This window comes from Labrus mixtus, chromosome 24 (genome assembly GCF_963584025.1).
Source record: "Labrus mixtus chromosome 24, fLabMix1.1, whole genome shotgun sequence".
Taxonomy (NCBI): domain Eukaryota; kingdom Metazoa; phylum Chordata; class Actinopteri; order Labriformes; family Labridae; genus Labrus; species Labrus mixtus.
In genome coordinates, this window is record NC_083635.1 from 5,913,435 (window position 1) to 5,934,661 (window position 21,227).

The window sequence follows — 21,227 nt, forward strand, 5'->3', positions numbered from 1 at the left end:
CTTGATATTATTGCAAATATAAGTTAAAAATAAGAGTACGTGGAGACGGACACTATAGGAAAAACGTTAAAACAGAGACTTAAGGGTACCTAAAAACAGACCCGACCACAGACCTGAAGGGGTACCTTGAAACCAAGGCGAGTCATACGCTAGCTTTTTTAAGAGGATCAAAAACCGGTCTGTATTCAACAACCAACAAGAGAACCCCCCTGTGCTTAATATTTAGTAAGATATCACACAAGGCTATTCAAGAGGATATGTTGATTGTTGTAGTGTGTGCATGCAGAGTCCCATCTGTTGATTGTTTGGATTCAGCCGTGGCGCTTTCAGAAAAATATACCTCCAGTCAGGCTGTCGGGTAGAGCGGGCCTTCATTTTCTGCAGACGAGTGAAGACACCGATAGTGGAAGGATTATTTCTTCTCTGATTCAGACTTCAGCGCTTAAAAAAGGAGATCCAAACTCGTCTCCGTAAACCTGTACTTTGGCGAAAGACAGTGTGTGAGTCAGAAGCCCCTGTGTGTGTGTGTGTGTGTGTTTGTATTTATGTGTGTGTACTGTATATGTGATTTGCCTCAGTGTGTATGTATGGGAGATGATTGGGTTAGCGCCACACTACTGTCAGGATGCCGCGCGCTCCCTCTGAATTATGCATCCCTCGTTCAAAGAGGGAATGAAGAATAGTGCGAGAGGGAGAAAACGCAGAAGAGGGAGGCAGTCGTAAGATAAATGACAACAGCACAAAGCAGAGCATCTCAATAGAGCGACGCACACACACACCAACACACACCAACACACACCCACACAACAGTGCTAGACAGCGATGAGAGAGGGGAAGAAAAATGGGTTGATTAGTACCACAGAATGAAATAGGGAAGTGTGTATGTTTGTTTGTGAGCTCGTGTGTGTGTGTGTGTGAGATGCTTATGTAAAGGCCGGAGGCTGGAGTGGTACCAGCATGCAGTAGCGTTTGACTAAAGCAAGGGGGCACTGTTCATCCTCCTACAGCGAAAAGTGTCCACATGTCTGATCCATTTTGTGTTGTTTTACTGCTCAAATCTTATTTAACAGTGCGAGTACATCCCTTATTATTCATATCAATGTGTTTGTGTTGTGTGTATACTGTATATGTGCTGCTTTTGGCTCATTAATTCTTAGCAAGTGCATCAATTATTGAAAATGCTCAACTGTTCCATCTGGGGAGCTGCAACATGTAAACCAATCTACTGTTTACAGCTGCTTGGATAATTTCATATCCTGTCTGTTAGAAATTAAAAAACCCACACTCCATGCTGCGAACTCTTGCCTCTGATTGGCTGTCCTCCGCTTCAGAAGTAGGGATCATGATGATGATGATGTGTGTGTGTGTATTGATCAGGGTAAAGACATCCTGTCTCTAGTGACGGACGAGGGGTTGAAGGTCATGTTTGACTACAGCAAAGCAGCCTGGGAACTTGAAAGGGGTCAGAGATAGACACTAGGCATGCAACAATTCTCAATAAGATATTGAACCGTTCGGTACGGCATCCACGGTTCAATACTGACTTGTGAATTGTTTTAACGGTTTGGCGTTGAACTAGTTTCCGCGCGTTGTATTTCTCTCTAAATTGGCTCTGTCTGTATGTGCCTGTGTGTGCCTGTGAGTCAGGGCGCAGGGATGAGGAAACCCCGCTCGCCAAGTGAGTTAGTAGCCAATCACCACGCGCTAAAGTTTGGTGACGCTGACAACAACATTACTTTTAGCATGGCGAGCAGTGAGGAGCAGACAGGCCCGGGCTGTACCTACTCAATCTGTCAGTAGACAGTACCTACTATCTGTGCTGTATACTGTTAGTACCTACTATTCAGTAGGCAGATATTTGTTCCTACTTCTTCTGATTCATTCAGTAAGGAAGTGACGTCATTTACGTTTCCCGAACCGGCCGCATCCACCCGTTTTTTTTTTATTTGTTTTTTTTTGTTTAGCGTTATTCAAGAAGAGTAATGCGCATATACAGTCAAGTAAACAAAAAACAATATCACAATGTAAATCAAGTAAAAGATTAAATAACTAAATAACATACAGTACATAAAGCAAAGTACAAATGAAAGACAGTAATATACAGAATATAAAATAAACCAATAAAGACGCATTTAAATAGTGAAATCATTATTTAAATAGTTAAATCATTATTTAAATAGAGGGAGAAAGGTTTTATAATAATTCAGATATTTGTTATATTTTCTGTTGTTAATTAAAAGTAGTGATTTCAGTCGGGACTTTAACTCTAGATTAAAAATTGATTCAATTAATCCACGCTCGTTTGTTTTGATTTGGAGGCGCACATGAAGTGAAGATTTACGTTTAATTTTGCACAGCATTGTGGGTGGTAAAATACAATTCATTTCCTGTAAGCACGCATCCGATCCATACTGCATGAAACCCGGAAGTTAGTATCCATACTGAAATGTTCAGTATACTGAGGTGGACCCAAAAAATGCCTACTGAATGACCACGAAAGTTCAGTATACTGAAACTCCATACTGAATAGTACGTACTGCCTACTGAACTGTGACTATTCGGAAAGGGCCCCGGAGTGGCTTCCTGAAGGGCCGCCAGGGCCGGTACAGTGACAGTCTATAGATCATACAGGCTGCAGTCATTGCTCAAGTAGCGTTACACTACAGACCAGTTTCTGATTTTTTCGAAAGCCTCTCTCCCTCATTATGTCAAAAACATGCATTAAAGATAACTGTGGGTCCGCGAACGTGAGAGGGAGAGATAGCTATACGGGTGAGCGAGAGTCGGGGAACGTGCCATTACGCATGTAAGTGGACGGACAAGAAACAAAAAGTGAAATTGATCATCTGCTCTACAGTTTACATGTTAAACAGTGAAGTATGTGAACTACATGGCAGGCTGCTGTCTGTTAACTAACTGATGTCTTTCAACATCAACTGAGTGCTCCTCTGTCTGCGCATCACCCTCACTGCTCTTATTAAAAACTCTAAACTGATCATAAAACACGTCTGAACCTTCAGTGTGAGGTTTGATGTCTTTTGAAATGTTCTTAAATCGTTTGAGCTGCTGTTAATACCCAAAATATTTACAATACTGAACATTATAAGAATAAGAGAGGAGCGATAATCGTAACTAAAAGAGAAATATGACAGTATGCCACCAATGCACTTTTTTGTTGACATTCATTGAGCTAATTGTAGTTTACTTCATGTTCAAACCTAATCTGACTTTGCAATAGGCTGAAAGGAGAGCACTTGAATTTGTTTTGCTTCAAAGTAAAATAAATAGTTTTAAAATGAAAAAAGTAGCTCTCTTTCTTAATCCATTACTGTTCTGTAAAATTAGCCTAAAATACTTAACACTGGAAACATTTTAACGGCCCGGACCGTCAGAACCCAACCGAACCGTGACCAAAAAGCCGAGGTACGTATTGAACCGTGGGCTGACTGTATTGTTGCATCCCTAATAGTCACACATGGACACATGGACACGCACTAATGGAGAGAAGTCAGAGTGAGGGGGGTGGGTGCTCCTGAGCTGGAGGGGCTAGGTGTCTTGCTCAAGGGCACCTCAGCAGTGCTCAGGAAGTGAACTGACACCTCTCCAGCTGCCAGATTCGGTCCGCACCTTAGACCAGAATAGGATGCAACCATAAGGCAACCTATTAACATATTTTTGTTTACTCTCTCAATCTTACCGGTAGACCTTCTTCTACTTCTTCTTCTTCAACTGCAACAAGTTGTCTTCCCTTGTTAAAGGTGTGTTTGCGTGCATGACAGGAAACGTGGTTCACCTCAACGTCAGTGAAGTCTAAAATCTACTCTGGCACAGGACGACGTCATTTGATGTAATGTAGGTTAAACCAAAACGGGATCACAAGGCTCCATAATACCCATCGCTTAATCAGAATTAAGCAAAATACTAATGTGTTATAGTGTTACAGGATGTGTGTGGGTGGTTGTGTATTTTCCGCTCTATAAGATTGGGTGGAATAAGTGTGTGTATTTTTTATTTTTTTGCTAAAGGCCGCATATATTGTAACATTTTCCACCTCCTAGGCAGTGTGTATGGGACTCCTCACAGGCGGCGTGTTTATCTCGCTCTCTGCTTCACGCATGGTATTGTGCGCTGCTTTCATGTATGTCATGATAATCGCCTTGGCTCTGCACACACACACACACACACACACACACACACAGAGTCTGGTCACGTTGAATACACACGCCACGTCCTGATTTACAAACGACCATAACATGACAATAAAAAGGCTTCAGTCATTTGTATTTGGCAAGGGTTCCAGTGTGTGTGTGTGTGTGTGTGTGTGTGTGTGTGTGTGTGTTATGGAAATGAGACAAAGGGTCACATTATTCAGCAGTAGTTGACATGCAGCCTCCCCAGGTCCATATCAATATCCCCCCCACAGACGCTGCAGGAAAAATAAGGCGATTTGTTACCTAGAATACTAATGGCAGTCAGCAGGGAGGGACAGAAACCTTTGTGTTGCGTACACACACTGTGAACCATCAAGGTGCCGTTCTTCATCCCGGGGTTACCGGGTCCTCCAAAAGACCGCAGTGGAGCTGCGTTCCAGGTTCTGAATTTCAAAAACCGCTGTTTGCTTTAGAAAAATAAAGCTTCTCCCAAGTTCCTTATCGTATTTGACAGTTTTAATGACTGCGGTCCCTTCAGTAAAGATCGGCTGATTGACGGCTTCTGCAACCAGACGTCTCAAATCAGCTTTTCTAGAAGTAAAATAAATTCTCTTTCACCAGGGGGGCACCACTTGGAATATTAAAGGCTCATTTAAATCACAGAAAAACAAAACAGAAGCACCAATTATTAAAATGATCACCCTAAGAGATGTCTAGTTATGCGGGTAGTTTCAGTTTGGACAAACTTTTGTGACATCCTCAGATTTTTGAGGGTTCAGGGAGCTCGATAAACCTCCAACGCTGCTGCCGGTAATTCATGTAGGAATTTCATCATTTTGAATTTTTATAGCAACAGAGGACAAATAAGAAAGCGTTCTCTCATAGAGACTGAGAAACAACGATTTGTAGTTTGTATAAATATGTGTTTATTTTCATTTAACATTGGTATGGGTTAATGTGTTCTCAAGACCCATACTAGAGTGAGAGACCGAGACATGTAGAGATCGAGACCAAGACCATAAATATCACTGAAAATCATCATCTTGTGTTTAGGGGGCGTGTCCCTCACTCAGACCGTAACACCGGGAAGATCACGGCCAAAAACTAAGTTATTTGTTTGTTTAGAAAGAGGCGTTTTCCTTCTCATCACAGTAATGACGTGGAGAAATAGCCAATCAATGATCGGTCTTGATTTAAAAGACCGCCCAGTCTGAGACAAGCTGGAGTCAAAATGCTTTCGTTTCTGAGATGGAGACCTTCAAAAAGTGGTCTCGAGACTGACGCCGGGTCACAGAATGAACAAATGCACCTGCTGGTTTCCTAATTCTCCCCTTTGGTGCTCCCGAAGCGCTCGCTCACGCCACATTCCCTCGACATTATTTCTTTCTGTGAACTAGAAACGTTAAAATTCAACCGCGCGCATATGCCGTGCTATTACTTTGCTGCTGTCGGATGCGTCGGATTCAGACTCCAGCTCGTCAGGAAGTGAGAGGCGATCGCAAAAGAAATTGAGTCGTGGTGGGATTTGGAGTCAGCTGTGTGAAAATAACGCAAACCCTTTTTCTCACCTTAGTTTGACCCTCGTCAGCATCCGTCAGCTGTCAGCCTCGTCTTCTGTGCCATTTTGCATTTTCCCTGTTATAGAACATTTCCCATTTAAAGATCCATCTCGTTTGGTTCATTTTGTGCGTTTTGATTTGGAAGATTTTAAACTGGGATGCATATTTTTATATTCCCTGACTGGGGGGTAAAGGCCGGGTTAAAAAAAACACGTGTTCAAAGTCAGCATGGAGTGAAATACATTTCCTCAAAAGGTCCATTCCTCTAAACCTCAGCGTGCTCCAAATGAAGCGACGCATGATTCATTCTGTTGATACTTGTGTTTGATTGAGTGATGAGAGGAAGCAGCAGGGCGGCCTTCATCCGCATCCCTCCCCTGCCTGTGTCAGCCATAAAAAATAAAAAAAACTCCCCAAAAGCAAATCATCATCATCGCCCCCCCCCTCTGCACATTAAAAGAAGTTGTTGTTGTTCAAAACGAATAAATCGCTTTTGATGGCGGCTCACGAGCGCGCTCTGGCACGCGCACATCACACCACGCTCCCAGACTTTTCTCTGCTTTGATTGATGCTGTCAGCGAGTTTGGAGGAAAGAGAGTCGGAGAGAGATAAGGGGAGGAAGAGGGAAACAGATAAAGAGGAGAGAAAGAGCTCGAGAAGCATCCATCAAGCGGCCGCAATCTGATTGTTTTCTTGGCGTGCCGTCATTTCTTTTCTTCTCCTCTACTTCCTCATCTTTTCTTTCTCTCTCCCTCGTGCTCACACTGTAACAGTCGAATCTCCTTTGCATGGCGTCGTCCAGGTGTCACCAAAATATTGAATCGCTGGAGGTGGAGGTGATGGATGATGGGTATCTCGCCGCCTCCTCCTTGCTTATTGTTTCCACACACACACACACACACACACACACACACACACACAGCCTCCGTGCTCCTCTTGTTGTTAATTGACACTCGTCTGTTGTTTTATTTCCATCCCTCGTTCCACCGCGGTTATTGCTTTTCATTAAGTGGTCATTTCCTTCGTCTAATGAGAGCGTCATGCCGCCGCGCGCCCATTTATCAAACCACGTAGCCGCGACATCTCCGCCAAACACACACACACACACTCCCCTCAGCTCTATCTGCCATCATGTCGCTGTCTCAATTAGGATTGTTTGTCATCCCTCTGCCCTCCATCCCCTCTTCATTCGGCCGCCCCTGTCTCATTGTGGCAGCCGTGTCATTGTGTTTGACAGCTTCTCATTCTCCTGTCAGATCTCATTTGACTCTTAATTCCAGACGTGCTCACCTCGCCGTTGGCCTGTAACTCCTCCTTGCAGCCTTTACCCGCAGATTCCTCCAGTCAGATATTTGTTTAAGATAAAGAAGAAGAAGAGTTCTTCTGCTGAAGTGGCATCTGCTCGTGTGTTCTGAGGTTTGAGAGAGAATGAGCTGTGAATCCAGCACAGTTAACACACACACACACACACACGCGCACGCACACTTGGCAGAATGCAGCAGGTCTCACTCCCACTGTCTGCGAGATAAATCACATGAAAGCCTCGCTGTGATTGTGCCACAGTGGAGACGCCGTACTAACCTGGCGGCTTGTTTCCAGCTCGCTGACATTCCAGAAAATCTCCACGTTTAGGCCGTCACATTTAAGGTGATTTTTCAGTATGTTCAGAATATCTGAGTCACAATTCAACCTGTTGTGTATGCGTCTTTTTGTAGCTGGTTGCTGTGTTCGATGAAGTCCACCGCTGGAGGACAGACAGCCCCAGAGAGAGCATGTCCAACGGCTACGCCAGCTCCACCGCCAGCCCCGAACCGCTCGCCTACTACCCCCACCTGCAGTACGAGGAGCCGGCCAGAGGGGAGATCGAAGTGAACGAGGCCAGCCTCAAAGCCAGTATGTCCCCTCTCCTGTTTAAGTTTCTGTGTTTTTCAATCTTTAGACTGTATAAAAGAAGATAGAAGTAGCCGTCATATTGTTGCTTCACCAGAAATCACCATATTTGGACCGCAGGGTTAAGCTTGCGAAGAGCGAGGATACAGCAAATGCTAAGCTATCAACTTAACTCTGTGGCACAGATTGCTTAGCATCTGTTTACGACGCTAATAACTGGCTGGCAACTAACATGCTCTAAAGCAGTGGTTCTAAACTAGTGGGTCGGGACCCTCAAGCGTGTCACAGAGCTGTTTTCAGTGGGTCACCAATGTGTCAAAAAGAGGATGAAGCACTTTTCTAAACATGTTTTTTTTCCGCTCCATCGCTATTTTCTGTCACATGATTGGTCCAAACTGCACAATTTTTCATTGAACAACTCTGATTGGTTGAAAAATATCTGGAATTTGCGATGCAATATCTCATTAAGGGATTGGTGGATTGCCCTAGTATATGCTCTTAGACAACATGTATGTGGCAGAGAAAATCAAAAGTCTACTTTACAAATTTATTGAAGTTTGACCAAATACTTTTCTCCGGCCGCCAAAGTGCAAACCGGTCATTTAAAGGAGCCGTACGAGGAGCAAACATTTGACCATTTATTGAAAAAGACTTGCAACCCTAAATGTTGAGCCCATAAACAAATAGGAAATGTTTGTTCAGCTTAGAAATTGTGAGAAATTGGCTTCTTTCTTCTCTGGCGCCATACAGTCAGACGTCCTTTTGCAACCATTGGATACGCCCCCTGCTGGCCGTTAGGAAGAATGCAGGTTTTAATAACTTCCAAGAGGCTATATCCTCTTCTCACAGACACTGTCAGGCTCATTATAATCATAGAATATATATAATCAAGAATATATATTTGGTCTTGCATACTTCTTCACTCTGTGATGTTAATTATTAGTAACCGTTTTAAATACAAGTCAAGTTTCTGCACAAATCGCTAACATCATAAAGCCCAATCAACACTTTGACAACCTTTTGTGCACGTGAGAAAGTGTGTCTTGATGAACCAGCAGGAGGTGTGTGTACTTGTAAGTGTTGGCCTGTATGTGTAAGACAGAGAGAGAAATCAAGAAGTACATTTATGGAACAGCTGGAAGTCTTTCCTGCAATGTGATGGTGTGTGAAAACAGATGCAGTGTCGACGCAGCGTTCTCTCCTTTCGTTCTCACTTAACGTTCTTTACTTTAGTTCATTCTTGCTTTAGCACGTTCCTCAGACCAACAGGAAACTACTGCAGAGTATCTTTTATGTATTTAGAAGTATCCTGCTATTTAAAACGAGGCGGAAACTTTGACATTAATTTGTGAAAAGGACATTTTCCTCCATTTTTCTTGATGCACCCAACAGTCACTTTTTTTGATGCCACGAGTAGGCATACTTTCACAGCAAAACCCATTCACTGTTTTTGTCAAAGGAATTTGGTGTTCTTGAATAGAGCGATGTTTTTTTTACGGCTGTTTGGGGTTTAAAAAGCGTCTCGCACTCTTAAAACCGTCTTTTGCAGCAATTCCAGTTTTTCTTTCAAATGTATTTGGAGCCGTGGTTTATGAACGCCAGGATTCCCCTTGAAGTCCTTCCATGCTGAAATAACTTTGTCACACTTTCACTCTTTGGTTCAGGGGGAGTCTATTAAGCTATTTGATTTAACATCATGATGAACAGGAGATTAATAAGTGCAGCGCTGCTTCTTCATTTAGTCTTTGTCATGTCTTTGTTCTTCCTATGCTGACAAAAGCTTCCCTGTGCGGTTCATTAGCGTGATGGATATACTCCGATTCTGCGGCTGAAATAGTAAAAACCTTGATTAAATGTTGCTCGACTCATTATGTTGTCTTTTTAGAGCATGTTTAAACCTAATCAGGAGTCTTATAACACTAAAACTCATTACAAGCCTCCTTTTTTTTCCAAGTCAGAGTTAAAAATATTTATTTGCTGACAGTCTTTGGGATGTGGGTCGTGGTGGTGCAGTCAGACCTCAGGTTTAAAAAAAAAAAAAAAAACAAGCACTCAGACGGGTTCAAGAAGAGAGAGAAGAAAGATAACGTGTTAAAAAAAACCCGCAAGATGACGTAGTGTTGTAGTCAAGGAAACAGTAACCGAGACCAAGACATACCCGAGGCCAGAGTGTTCCGAGACTGAGACAAGATCGGGACATTTAGAGATCGAGGCCAAGACCAAAACCAGGGCAGGGAGTGACAGAGACCGTAAATATCACTGACAGGTCTTGATTTAAAATCCAGAGTCCGCCCGGTCTGAGACCAAGACAAGACCGAGCCAAAATGAGACGAGACATTCAAAAAGTGGTCCAAGAGCGATTTTGAGTACTACAACACTAAGATGACTACTTCCTAGATTTAGCAAGGGTTGAAAATATCCCGAGAGTTAAATCATTTCTGTCTCTGAATTAAAAAAAGGAAAAAAAAGAATGAAAGTTGGTCAGTGGTTTTACAGATTTTTATGGCTGTATTAAATAATTCTCTCTACCATTAAAACTCTTTGTTTTTAACAGTCTATTTTTGCCCCTCTGATTGTTCTGCTCCTCTCGGTGTCGAGCCGTTCTTATCTTTTTTTTGTCTGTGAACACGACAGCAGAAAGTCAATGTCGCTCTGACTGCGTGTCAGAGCGTGTAGAGTCGAGCTTTAATAGCTTAACGGATGTAATACGTGTTCCAGTGTCCTTAAAATGGTCATGTTTTACAGAGATAATAAATATATTTTTAAAAATCTTTTCTGTGTACTTAACCCCTGCAGGGAAACACGTCAGAGATTCTCAGCGGTTCGGTGACTTGATCAAGGTCGCGTCCATGAATCAAACACAGAGTGAAACTTGAGACAAAACAGAGTGTGCGGAAAGAGAACGTTTTTCACATGATTCAGAATACGACTCTGCAGAGTTATTTTGACTGACTGCTGTCCTAATGCTCATCATTTCGATGTAATTGTGGTGGATCAGGAGCAATGGATGGATCCGTCTGGGTTACAGTCTTCCGCTTCAGATACAAGTTACTATAAATACAGTAAAGCATGCTTTTTCTCTGACTTACAGAGATACATTGAGAATTGTTTGATCATAGAGTGAGGGTTTGTTTAATCACTGGGCCACCCCTGTCATTTTCCCCCCTCCATCTGTTGGCTGGAGTGAAACACAGAGACCCTCCCCCCCTCCTGTCGTTCATACACACACCTGCCCTTTGCCATCCCTCTCCCTCTGCCAGCTCTGCCCTATGCCCCTCTGTCTGGCCCCCTTCTCCACTCCACCTCGTCATCATTTGGCTACTCAACTATTCAGCTTCAACCACCTGCCGTCCAACACCCCTCCCAGCCTTCCAGACCCTGACCCCCCCCCCCCCCCCCCCCCCCCCCCCAGCCTCAAACGTAACCTCCTCCTATCCCGACCCTCCTTCTTTGTCTCTGCATGACTTCCAGCTCTAACTAGATTAGCACTGTAGCCTGTTAGCATGCTCAGGGTCCAACTGAGCGTGAATTACAATCCCCCCCCCCCCCCCCCCCCCCCTCTCGGTTTTGTCTTTAACCCAGTGGGACCCCCCCCCCCCTCCCAACCCCACTCCCAGCAAGCCCTTCACTCCAGCCCTGTTGAACCCTGACTAACTTAGTTATGATGTGACCCTGTGACGCCCCTCACAGAGCCGAATGTAGAGAGCCAAACTGATGCAATAAGGCCGCTTTTGTCCTCCTGACATGCACGCACACGCACACAGAATACGACAAAAGAAGCCCAGCGTGCAACTTAAACAACCCAGCACACCTAAAAACGGGGCACCCCTCCACCGCCGAGACGCTCTTTGTGAAATGTGTGTTTGCTCTCTGTGACAAGATCAGCTGTTAGATCATTTCTAGTACGCAGACCGTTTGTAATATCATCATTTCTGCAGAGTGTGACGAAGGGAGGGAGACAGCCGCACACGGTAGATTTCCAGATTTGTTTTTCTTCTTTTTTTTTGAGTTGAGATTTAAATATGAGCGCACATATAAATATTCTCTAAGTCTGCTCTTTTATGTTGAGCTGATTAGCATTCACGCATGCTACGAATTTTACCCTCATAACTGGATTAACCCATTTCTTTCCCCTACTCCGTCAGGGCAGGAAACACTGACTTTAAAAACACAACTCGCAGAGTCTTCAGGGTCCATGTTGCAGATGAAACAGGACCAATTTATTTAGAGTTTGTCAAATGTTAAGATATAGAAGGGAGGAAGGGGGTCAAACAGCTTGTTATTATGTTTCTCTTTGGCAACCTCAAGCTTCCTGTTGACAAGATGATGGCATGATTGGATCCACAAGTAAAAACTCCTCTCTCTTCTCAAACGGGTAAACATAAGGAAAGATGAAATGCAGGCTATAATTGATCATATACTATTTTTATGAAGAATCTTTAAGCACTGAATGTCACATCAATAAAAATGTGTTGATCTTGCTTATGTTAGTATCTGCAGCACCGACTAGCCAAAATAGGCTTTTGATCTTTTTGGCCTTTGGGATATCTGAAAAAAATAAACACTATCAACCATCATTCCTAATTGCAACAACATGTCACATGGTTGCATTGCTAAGCAGTCTAACTTTGCTGAATATGATACTACTGTATGCAGTGTTTCTCACACATAGACGATACCTGGGCGGGCTGCCAAAGGATATTTTCTGAGCCGTTTTCATTTAATATTTTATTTATTCATAAATTTGAGAGAGAGAGACAGAGAGAGAGCAGACGAGAGAGTGCAGGCGTACACAAGGACCTCACTGCTCCGTGCAACATAACAAAAAAAATACAGTTTCGGAGCGATATAGGACGCAGCACCCGCCCAGTGAACGTGAACTCCACCGCCCAGGTACCATGTCATTCTGTGGGGAAACCCTGGTAATAGCCAAAAAAAAACGTCCTTTCCATGAATTCCTGATATCTTTGAGATCATTTCACGGCAATCAGGCTCTGATATTTTTAGGGTTTTACCTTCCACACATGCACCTCACAGCAGGAAGGTTCTTAGTGTCGGATGTGCGCTAACATTTTGAAACACTCTTTGTTGTGCTAGGAGAGTTTAGGCTCTGACTTTCTTGGACACTTTTCAGATTCAGTCATTTGCGTTCAGACTTCAACCCCAACATGGGCGTTGTGTGGCGTTTTCAGGAGTTCAGTGCACGCATGAAAGGGGCTTAAAATAAAAGTAAAATAAGCCCTGTCCTGCAAACACTTTAACTGGGTTTTCATAGCCAAAATAAAGTCGACATTAAGTAGAAAATATCCAAATAACTGTTTTTAGTCTACAATACAGACATGAATTCATTAAAAATGTACATAAACTACGATTTAGTCTCTCTGCAAACCCCATGGATGCTCTAATCAAACTATTTTCTTAATCTAGTTCTAATCTTTAACGTGGTTATGGTCAGCATGTAATCGCAGTGAGTGCTGGTGGACAGGACAAGAAGTCATCCAGTAATCAGTCAGCCATCAAAGTGTTTGTGTGTCAGGTTTGGCTGCTTGTTTGAACAGGGTGATTGGACTTCACACTGCCCCAGTGGGATGATTAGACCCGCATTGATCTGCTGCTACACGGACACAAACGCACACATACACACACAGACGCGCACACACTTCCAGGAAGCGAGTCCTTATCGCATCATCCCATGAGCAGCCTGAGCTATCGATTGGGAGAGAAACAAGACCACCCTGGCCTGTGGCAGGAAAACACCCGCACAAATATAAACACAAACAGAAGCCAAGTCACTGCTCATGATAAATATACACACAAGTAGAACACACAGACACACTGATTGTTATGTGTAGCCTGACACTCACACACACACACACACATGCAGTAGGACAGAAACATGATGCATCCGTGTTTTGATCCTGCCCTGCTGGTGAACTTGAACAACTGAAAACAGGAGCATATTCTTAAAATAAACCTGGAGTTGCATAAGCAGCCTAGTTAGACCCAGAGAGCTACAGATGGAGAGTCTGAGGCAGATAAACACGGAGCTGGCAAAGTTCACAAAGCCTCTTCAGGTCTCTCCAATTACACAAATCTCAACGGAAAGATAAGGGAGGAACATAACTTGGGTGTGTTTCAGTGTGTTCCCGTTTTGTTTGTCTGGCCTTGAAGTGGTCGCCAAGACGAGTGTGGTGGGTGAGGGCTATTTAAAGTCACAGGGTACCTTGTGGTTGTGGCTTCGGTTTAGCAAACCAATGTTGTTGTTTTTTCGGGTTCCACCTCCTCTCCAGCCTTTTGGAGGCAGACTGCATGTAATCCTAAAGTAAATAAAAATACAGCTCAACTTTTGTGTATGTTGTTCAGCTCTTCAAGTCTACAGCTGCAATAATAGTGTATTAATGAGGGAAAAGAGTGCCTTAAACTAGGGTTCTTCTTTTGTTAAGATGTTTTAGTATCCTGTTGAACAATCAGTATTTCAATTTTTTAAAATTGACAAAGTAGATTACATCTGCCCTCTGCTGCAAGACATCCTGTTTTGGCTGAAATTCATTCAAATGTAGATACACATGCTGTCAACATGAGTCCAAATGTTGCACAAAGGGACCCTCTAAGATTTTCTTCCCATTGATGTTTACGTTTTGAATTATTAGAAAACCAGTTCATTCAACCAGTTCCTGAAGCACGGTGGAGTTTCGGTGTCTTCCAGTCTTTGAGCTTCTCCAGCGATCCTTTCTGTCACGATGGAAGACACTTTTAATGACCATTTCGAGTCCATCAGTGGAAGAAACAAGACATTTTACCCATTTGACCCCCCCAAGGATTACATAGCAGCCATTCCTTTGTTGTGGCTTGTCATAGACCGCCTGCTGAAGCTATCCAATTGGTGCCACTCTAAAACCGTTGGCTACTTCAGTTTTTAAGAACCGAAAATATGTGAAAACAACAACAATACCCTTTAAGGATTCCAGCATGCAACATCTTTCAGTTAAAAACAATTAAAGGGTACGTTCTATCAAAGTATTGATCCAGTCTGAAGCCCCTGTCAACCGCCCCTTCACCGTTGATTAGTAATGGCTCAGAGACAATCTTGTTTATGACGGTCTAAACAATGACTGACCTAAGAGAGTTAAAACTGTCGATCTCGTCAATACCTCTGACTCTCTGCGATGCCTTTTGACCCCTCAGAGGTCTACACAGGTCAAAGATCAAAGCTTATGACCCTCAGGTTCCTTCACATGGCCAGGCCGGGTATCAGGGCTCTTAAGTGGTGGGAGGATAGATGGAGGCGGATTTGACTCGATGGGCAAATGGAGGAGGATTTATTGAGTTGACCGCGGGGTAATGGACCCTGACTGTGGCCTTGGTCACTTAACAACGTTGCATCAGTGACATTGTGGGTGGAGTACCAGTGTGTAAATGTGTGTGTGGCATTACTATAGGTAAGAAAGCTCGTTTGTAGACCTCATTTTGAAAAATCCATGGTGGCCACTTTGGAAACATTACAGTCGATAATTCAATCTTGTTCAAATCTGCAAGAATCAGACTTTCCAAGGTCTAACTCTAAGCCCAGATATCCATGTTGGTACTTACTGTCTTGGACTTCCATTGGATATTGTGCATTTCTGCGTCAATATTTACCAATATGGTGGGAAAATTAATTCCCACCACCAGCATCGCGTCCACCAACCTGGCTCCAAACACTTCTGCAAGCCTGTTCGTGTCAGCATTCACCTTTTTGAAACCTGACCCTGCCGTTAAGTGTACTTGCTTGTCTTTATTTTTAGATCCTTTCACTTCACATGTGTGTAATGAACAGGTGGGTCCAGTAAGTGGAGCAGAGAACCATGCATTACGTTTTACTGCTTTCTATACATGGACCCTGTTAACTTCTAAACGTTAGCATGTGTTGGTCTGCAGGATCTGAGGAAGTAGAAGTAGTTCCTTCTGCTTTTGTGTCGTGGAAATGAAGTGCCATGGCGTTCTTTTTTTCATTAATTACCATGTTTTATGAATACCACAACTGTTTTTTTGATAGCAAACAAAATGTATACTATACTGTGGATTCATCTTTCTTACCAAGGTGGCACTAGCTGTTGCTGTGAACTTGGCATTTTGTGGCCCCTAGCCCCCATTTAGTTCCACCTTGTCCAAATATGGTCACTTTTCTGGCTCCAAAAAAAGTACTCAAGACATTGGAGAAAGTTTGGTCTGTCCTGCGATCCAGCCCAGCCAAGATGTCACGTATTCTTACAGATTATTCCGAGGTGAAACAGTCGAGCAGCACATTTCTCGAAAAGTTTGTGTTTTTCTTGACAAATCAATGTTCAATAAGAAGACGAGACAACTATCCTATAAGTATGCTACGTTGACTTTTAGCCCCGCAGATGTTTAAGTAAATAAACTTGGCTGGATGTTTTCTGGCTCATCATCATTGCAAATATGGAAATGTCCTCAGGCAGAAGTTAGCAAAACCTCGTCTTATTCTTGTGCGATTATTGTAATAGTCCATGTTTTGTCGTTGCCCCAGACAGAATATCTACCAGCTCTACAGTATATTGACTTTGGCTGCAAGCTAGCTAGCAACTTCCACACTGACCCTGTGTGGGTAGTGTGTATTTGCATGGTTGCACAGCTCAATGTCAGCCTCTGAATGATCTCAAAGACTCAGTTGTTGTCCTTATTTATTCCTATTCAGCATAATCAAAGATGTCTTCCTCTTGTTTAAACAGTTCTAACATGCCCTGGTGTGCCTTCGACTTTTGTCCTAGTTTTCGTCGTAACCACAGACAGCTCTGACTTTACGACTTTATGCAACCCGGCCGCCTTCAAAACTTCAGTCTGAAAACAACCTTAACAAAAGACTCATGTTATCACATTGAAATGTATCTGCAGTGTTTGACCTATTTTAGATGCAGACAAGATAAATAGATAATCAGATGAAACCTTCGGTGCCTTTGAGCGCTGTGTGATGTATTTTTCTGACGCCTTTTGATGCCAACGCTGAGAAGGTTCCTTTTATTTTATTTTTTTTACCCCCCAAAGATGTGCCTGTGTTAAATCAAAGCACATTTCATTTTTGCAAATCATATTGTTTCTGACTGCGTTTCCAAACCAGATGAGTCTGTGCACACTGTTCATTGTCCCAGTAAAGCAAAATATGAGAAACTGAAAGTTAGAGAAAACCAGAAGAGGCCTCGAATCCCAATTAAAGGAGACAACTTTGAAACTGTCATGCTTTTCAACAATGTTTAATTCCCAGAGTCATGCTTGTGTTGTCAAAGGGGGATTTTGTTTTTTTTTAAACCTGGATTTTGTGAATATTCTGGGGTCAAAAAAGGGTACAGAAAGTTGTCGTTTCTATCAGAGGATCATTTTAGTTGGAAGCTGCTTTTGGACTGGAAAGCCTAAAACTAAATCTCTCACGACAAATGAACGAAATTGAAGTTTTTAAACTAAATGGGCTTTTTGTACAGCCTGACCCATTAATTATCAGCTAGCAGCTTGTCTCCTGCCTTCAAATGATGCGATCTGCTCGAGAAAATCTAAACTATAAAATAGTTAAAAAATAATAATAAAAAAATGACTGCACAAACCTGAAGAAAACATCAGAAGACTCAACATGTGGACATAGTTTGAGCCATTAAAGAATTTGTTCTTGTGTCTGGGCGGGTTGGATTGACCATTTTTCATCTGTCTACAATCACCCCCCCCCCCCCCTGTTTCTTTGCTTCGTGTTCTCCTCCTCTGCTCTCTCTCTATTCTGACCACGTTAGACCAGGACCCTGTCTCTGACCCGCCAAAGAGAGATTGATTACAGGAAAGAAGAGAATTTTGTTTGCCTTCCCTTTCCGTGTCTCTGAGATTTCGAGGTTTTCTGCCTCCCTCCCTTGCTCGCTGTCACCATCTCTGTGGGCTCTCCCTGTTTGTTTACCTCACCCTCTCCTTTATTTCTCTCCCCTGTCTTTATTTTCTCCTCTGTCAGGTTACATTTAAAAACAGCCCCGCTATGGGTTTTACATCCGCTACTACCAGCCTGCTCCCTTTAGGGTGGATATGAAAAACCAAGGCAGCACAAAGATCCAAATTAGATTCTTTTGAATTGTTTCTTTGAGGATGCAGAGCTGCCCATGTTACCTCTCCCTTCCTCCTTTGGCTGTAGGGAGTGTGTGGGAATATGTGTGTACATGTGTGCATATAGAGGCCACAGCTGGTAAGATGAAAACGTGTGGGTGTGGGTGTGACACTCTAAGGGTTGCGACTCTTTAAACAATGGCAGTCCTTCAAAAAAGCCCAAAAATAAACACTTCTTCATTGTGCTTTCACGGTGTGTGATTTCCGTTTCATGTTTCCTTCATGTAACTGTACTTCATTGCCATATAGCAAATGATGCTTTAGCTGTCTTCTTGCAAAAAAACAACAATTAGGGATAATTTCTTTAAAGGAAAATGTGGGAAAAAACTGTTATCTTCTAGTTTGCCATGAAAAAAACAAAATTGCAGTTAAATATTTAGTGGAAAAGGACTTCCAGGGGTGTGTTTGAGTTTTCTATTCTTTTTATGAATCCACAGTCAGATCTACGCTTTCAATTCCAAACATGCATGGTGTAGAAATTATCATTCCTCCTCCCCCCCTCTCCCCCGTTTAATTAAGTTTGAACAGTTATGGATCACAAAGATTCTGAAAAACGGCTTCATTAGAAGCCTTCACCGAACATGAACAGACTTTTTTTTGCCTCTAGAAAAAACGAGGCCTCCTGGGATTTTACTTTAGTGGGAATTAGTTTTAAGTTTATAGATAGTCCTTTCACCTCCCGCTGCTGACATGAAAACACAAATAAGGGTTTCATACTTTGTAAATGACACACCAACGCTATTTAACACACTTCATGTTTGTGCTGAGCAAGCCAGCTCTCTGCTCGTACTTTACAAAATCAGCAAATACTTAATATCCTGATGATGTTAAATAACTTTCCTGTGCGCTGTTGTTGGATGTTTAAAATGTAATTAATTGTGCACATTCTTTATTATTTAGTGTGTTAAATGTTCTGCTGACTCTCTCTCTCCTTTTTTTCCTCCACGCAGACACACCTCTTTTGGTGAGGAGCAGCAGTGACTCTGCCTTGGCCCCGCCCCTTGAGGTCAGAGCCACGCCCACCGTCTCAACTCCTGATGACTACAGGAATGAGTCTCCTGAACCAGTAAGTTGTAGTGGCAAAAAAAAGTTGATATTAGAAATGGGGTGGGATGTTTTGTTTAAGCTGGTCAGTTCAGGATGCTGGTGATGTTAACCAGCCAGTTTCCCAGTCTGATTTCAATCAGATGAACTCAGAATCCAAATGTTTGAACAGAAGTAAGAGAAAATGGAAAGGACAGACATTTAGTTTAAAAAAGAATAACAGAGGGATGCACATATTACATTTGCCATTAGGTCTCTGGTGTGTGCTGTTTCCTCGTAGAAGATAAAGAGAGTGAGTGAGTGAATCTTCCTCTCTTGGTCCAGCTTCAGGCCTCGGGCTGTACTTTGAAAAGCTCTGCTCTCTTCCAAACATACCGCCATTAAGGCATTGTTTGCTGCCTTTTGTGTGTGCGCGCGCACAGTGGACAAGAGGGAGGCTCTGTTAGGTCACACTGTTATGTCAGTGTTTGGAGGACACGGTTCTCCCCCGTCGTGTTCGACACAGCAGTGACTCAGCATCAGCAGGCGGCGAGCAAACACAATGACAAAGCCCATATTTACTGTCTGAAAAATGTCAGGCCTTGTACCCTTCAAACAACACTGAGGCGCCAGAACGAGCGGGCTCGTTAAAGATCATTTAAAATGCCCCTTACAGAAATCGACATCCCTTTGCATGATGCACAGAGAACAAAGACTGCCTGGGTTAAAATGAGTCACATGGTTGTATCACTCAGTCATCCATGGAAATGGACCGAGGGATCGAACCCTCGACCTTCCGTGTTGAGAGACGACCGACTCTACCAACTGAGCCACAGCCGCCACATCTCAGCAAAACACTCGTCCTACTATAATTTTCACAGGAGAGAAAAGCGCTAATCCACCGACACAATTGATATTTTCATACTCAGAAAGTCAATCTGATGAAGTGCATGCAAAATGCTTAAACACTGTGTGTGCTCAAAACAGTTTGATACAGAGATTAACAAAGCTTACTGCAACTTTGCATTTCTAAAGTTGTAAGTGATCACAGTGTTTCGAAATCCTTCAGCTCACCTTTAATCTACATTTTTAATTAGAGTATTTAATGTGTAAATGCAGCTGATGGCAGGTAATCCTTCAGTTTTAGAATATCAGCTCCCATAGCTGAAAGAAATCCACCCTCCTCTCCTCATTTAGTGGATTATATTAAAGACTGGTGCATGATAATGGAGGGGGTACAAACAGAGGGGCTGCTTGTCAACAGGCAAGGCAGGCGACTGCTTGGGCCCCCCCCCCTCCCCGAGGGCTGACAAACTTTACACAGCAGCAGTGGCTCAAAATGCGCACATTTTGCAATGACAGTAGGAAACCTCCCTAATGGTGCCCCATCTGACAGCACTCAGTCACGAGAGGTGACCGACTCTTATCAACTGAGCCGCACAGCTCGATGCAAAGATCTGTACGAGATAATTGTTTGTTTTACAAGTGTGATCAACTGTGGACCGAATAATTACTTAAAGACTTTAGATCACAAAGCCCAAATTTAACTTTCAGAGGATGATGAAGTGAAATAGTTGCCTTACTGTGTGTGTGTGTGTGTGTGTGTGTGTGTGTGTGTGTGTGTGTGTGTGTGTGTGTGTGTGTGTGTGTGTGTGTGTGTGTGTGTGTGTGTGTGTGTGTGTGTGTGTGTGTGTGTGTGTGTGTGTGTGTGTGTGTGTGTGTGTGTGTGTGTGTGTGTGTGTGTTATGTGTGTTGTCGTACGGCTAGAAGTCTGTCACAGCTCTTGGCCATATTGAGTCTCGGCTCTGATGGACTTCTAAAGATCAATACACAATCACTTCATCCTCACTCATCCACTGTACCACTCCTCTGCAACCCCCTTATCTTTACACTCACCAACTTACAAGTTACACACACACACACACACACACACACACACACACACGCACACGCACACTTCTGTCCCCTTTTGTCTTGGAGGAGATATTGAAAGCTAGATAAAGAGTAATTAAGACTGATACAGTGATAAATATGCGCCCTGCCCCTTTAATTGATTCTGCTGCCTGTTATGGTGAAGGCAGAGGGTGACCTGCTACACACACACACACACACACACACACACACACACACACACACACACACACACACACACACACACACACACTTTTCTTGGTCTTTCTGTCTTTATAAGAAGACTTAATGAAACCAGCAAAAGGCTGAGCGGTGCTAAACGTGCAGTCAGCCTTTTAATTGATTCAGACCTCCTGCTGTGTACGTCCCGAATAAACGAGACATTTATCAGCGGTAACCGGCGCGTTCTTCTTCATCTCCTCATCCTCTCCTCTTGTCCTGCTTCCTTCGCTCTGCCCTCCCAACGTTTTTTTTTTTTTTTTTTTTGGCTGATTTTCAACACCTCGAGGTGCACTGATGCAATGCATGTTAACACAGCAGAAAGTCAGACTTTAATATGTTA

The 21,227-nt window shown here is 43.1% G+C and overlaps 1 protein-coding gene across 1 annotated transcript in view; it reads left to right on the plus strand.

The window, feature by feature from the left end:
• Nucleotides 1-21,227, plus strand: part of pard3ba (par-3 family cell polarity regulator beta a) — a 156,996-nt gene that overhangs the window by 21,336 nt on the left and 114,433 nt on the right. Inside the window, exons 3-4 of the mRNA XM_061032381.1 lie at nucleotides 7,426-7,603; nucleotides 18,682-18,797. Of these exons, the coding sequence (XP_060888364.1) occupies nucleotides 7,426-7,603; nucleotides 18,682-18,797 (294 nt within the window). The remainder of the gene's footprint in view (nucleotides 1-7,425; nucleotides 7,604-18,681; nucleotides 18,798-21,227) is intronic.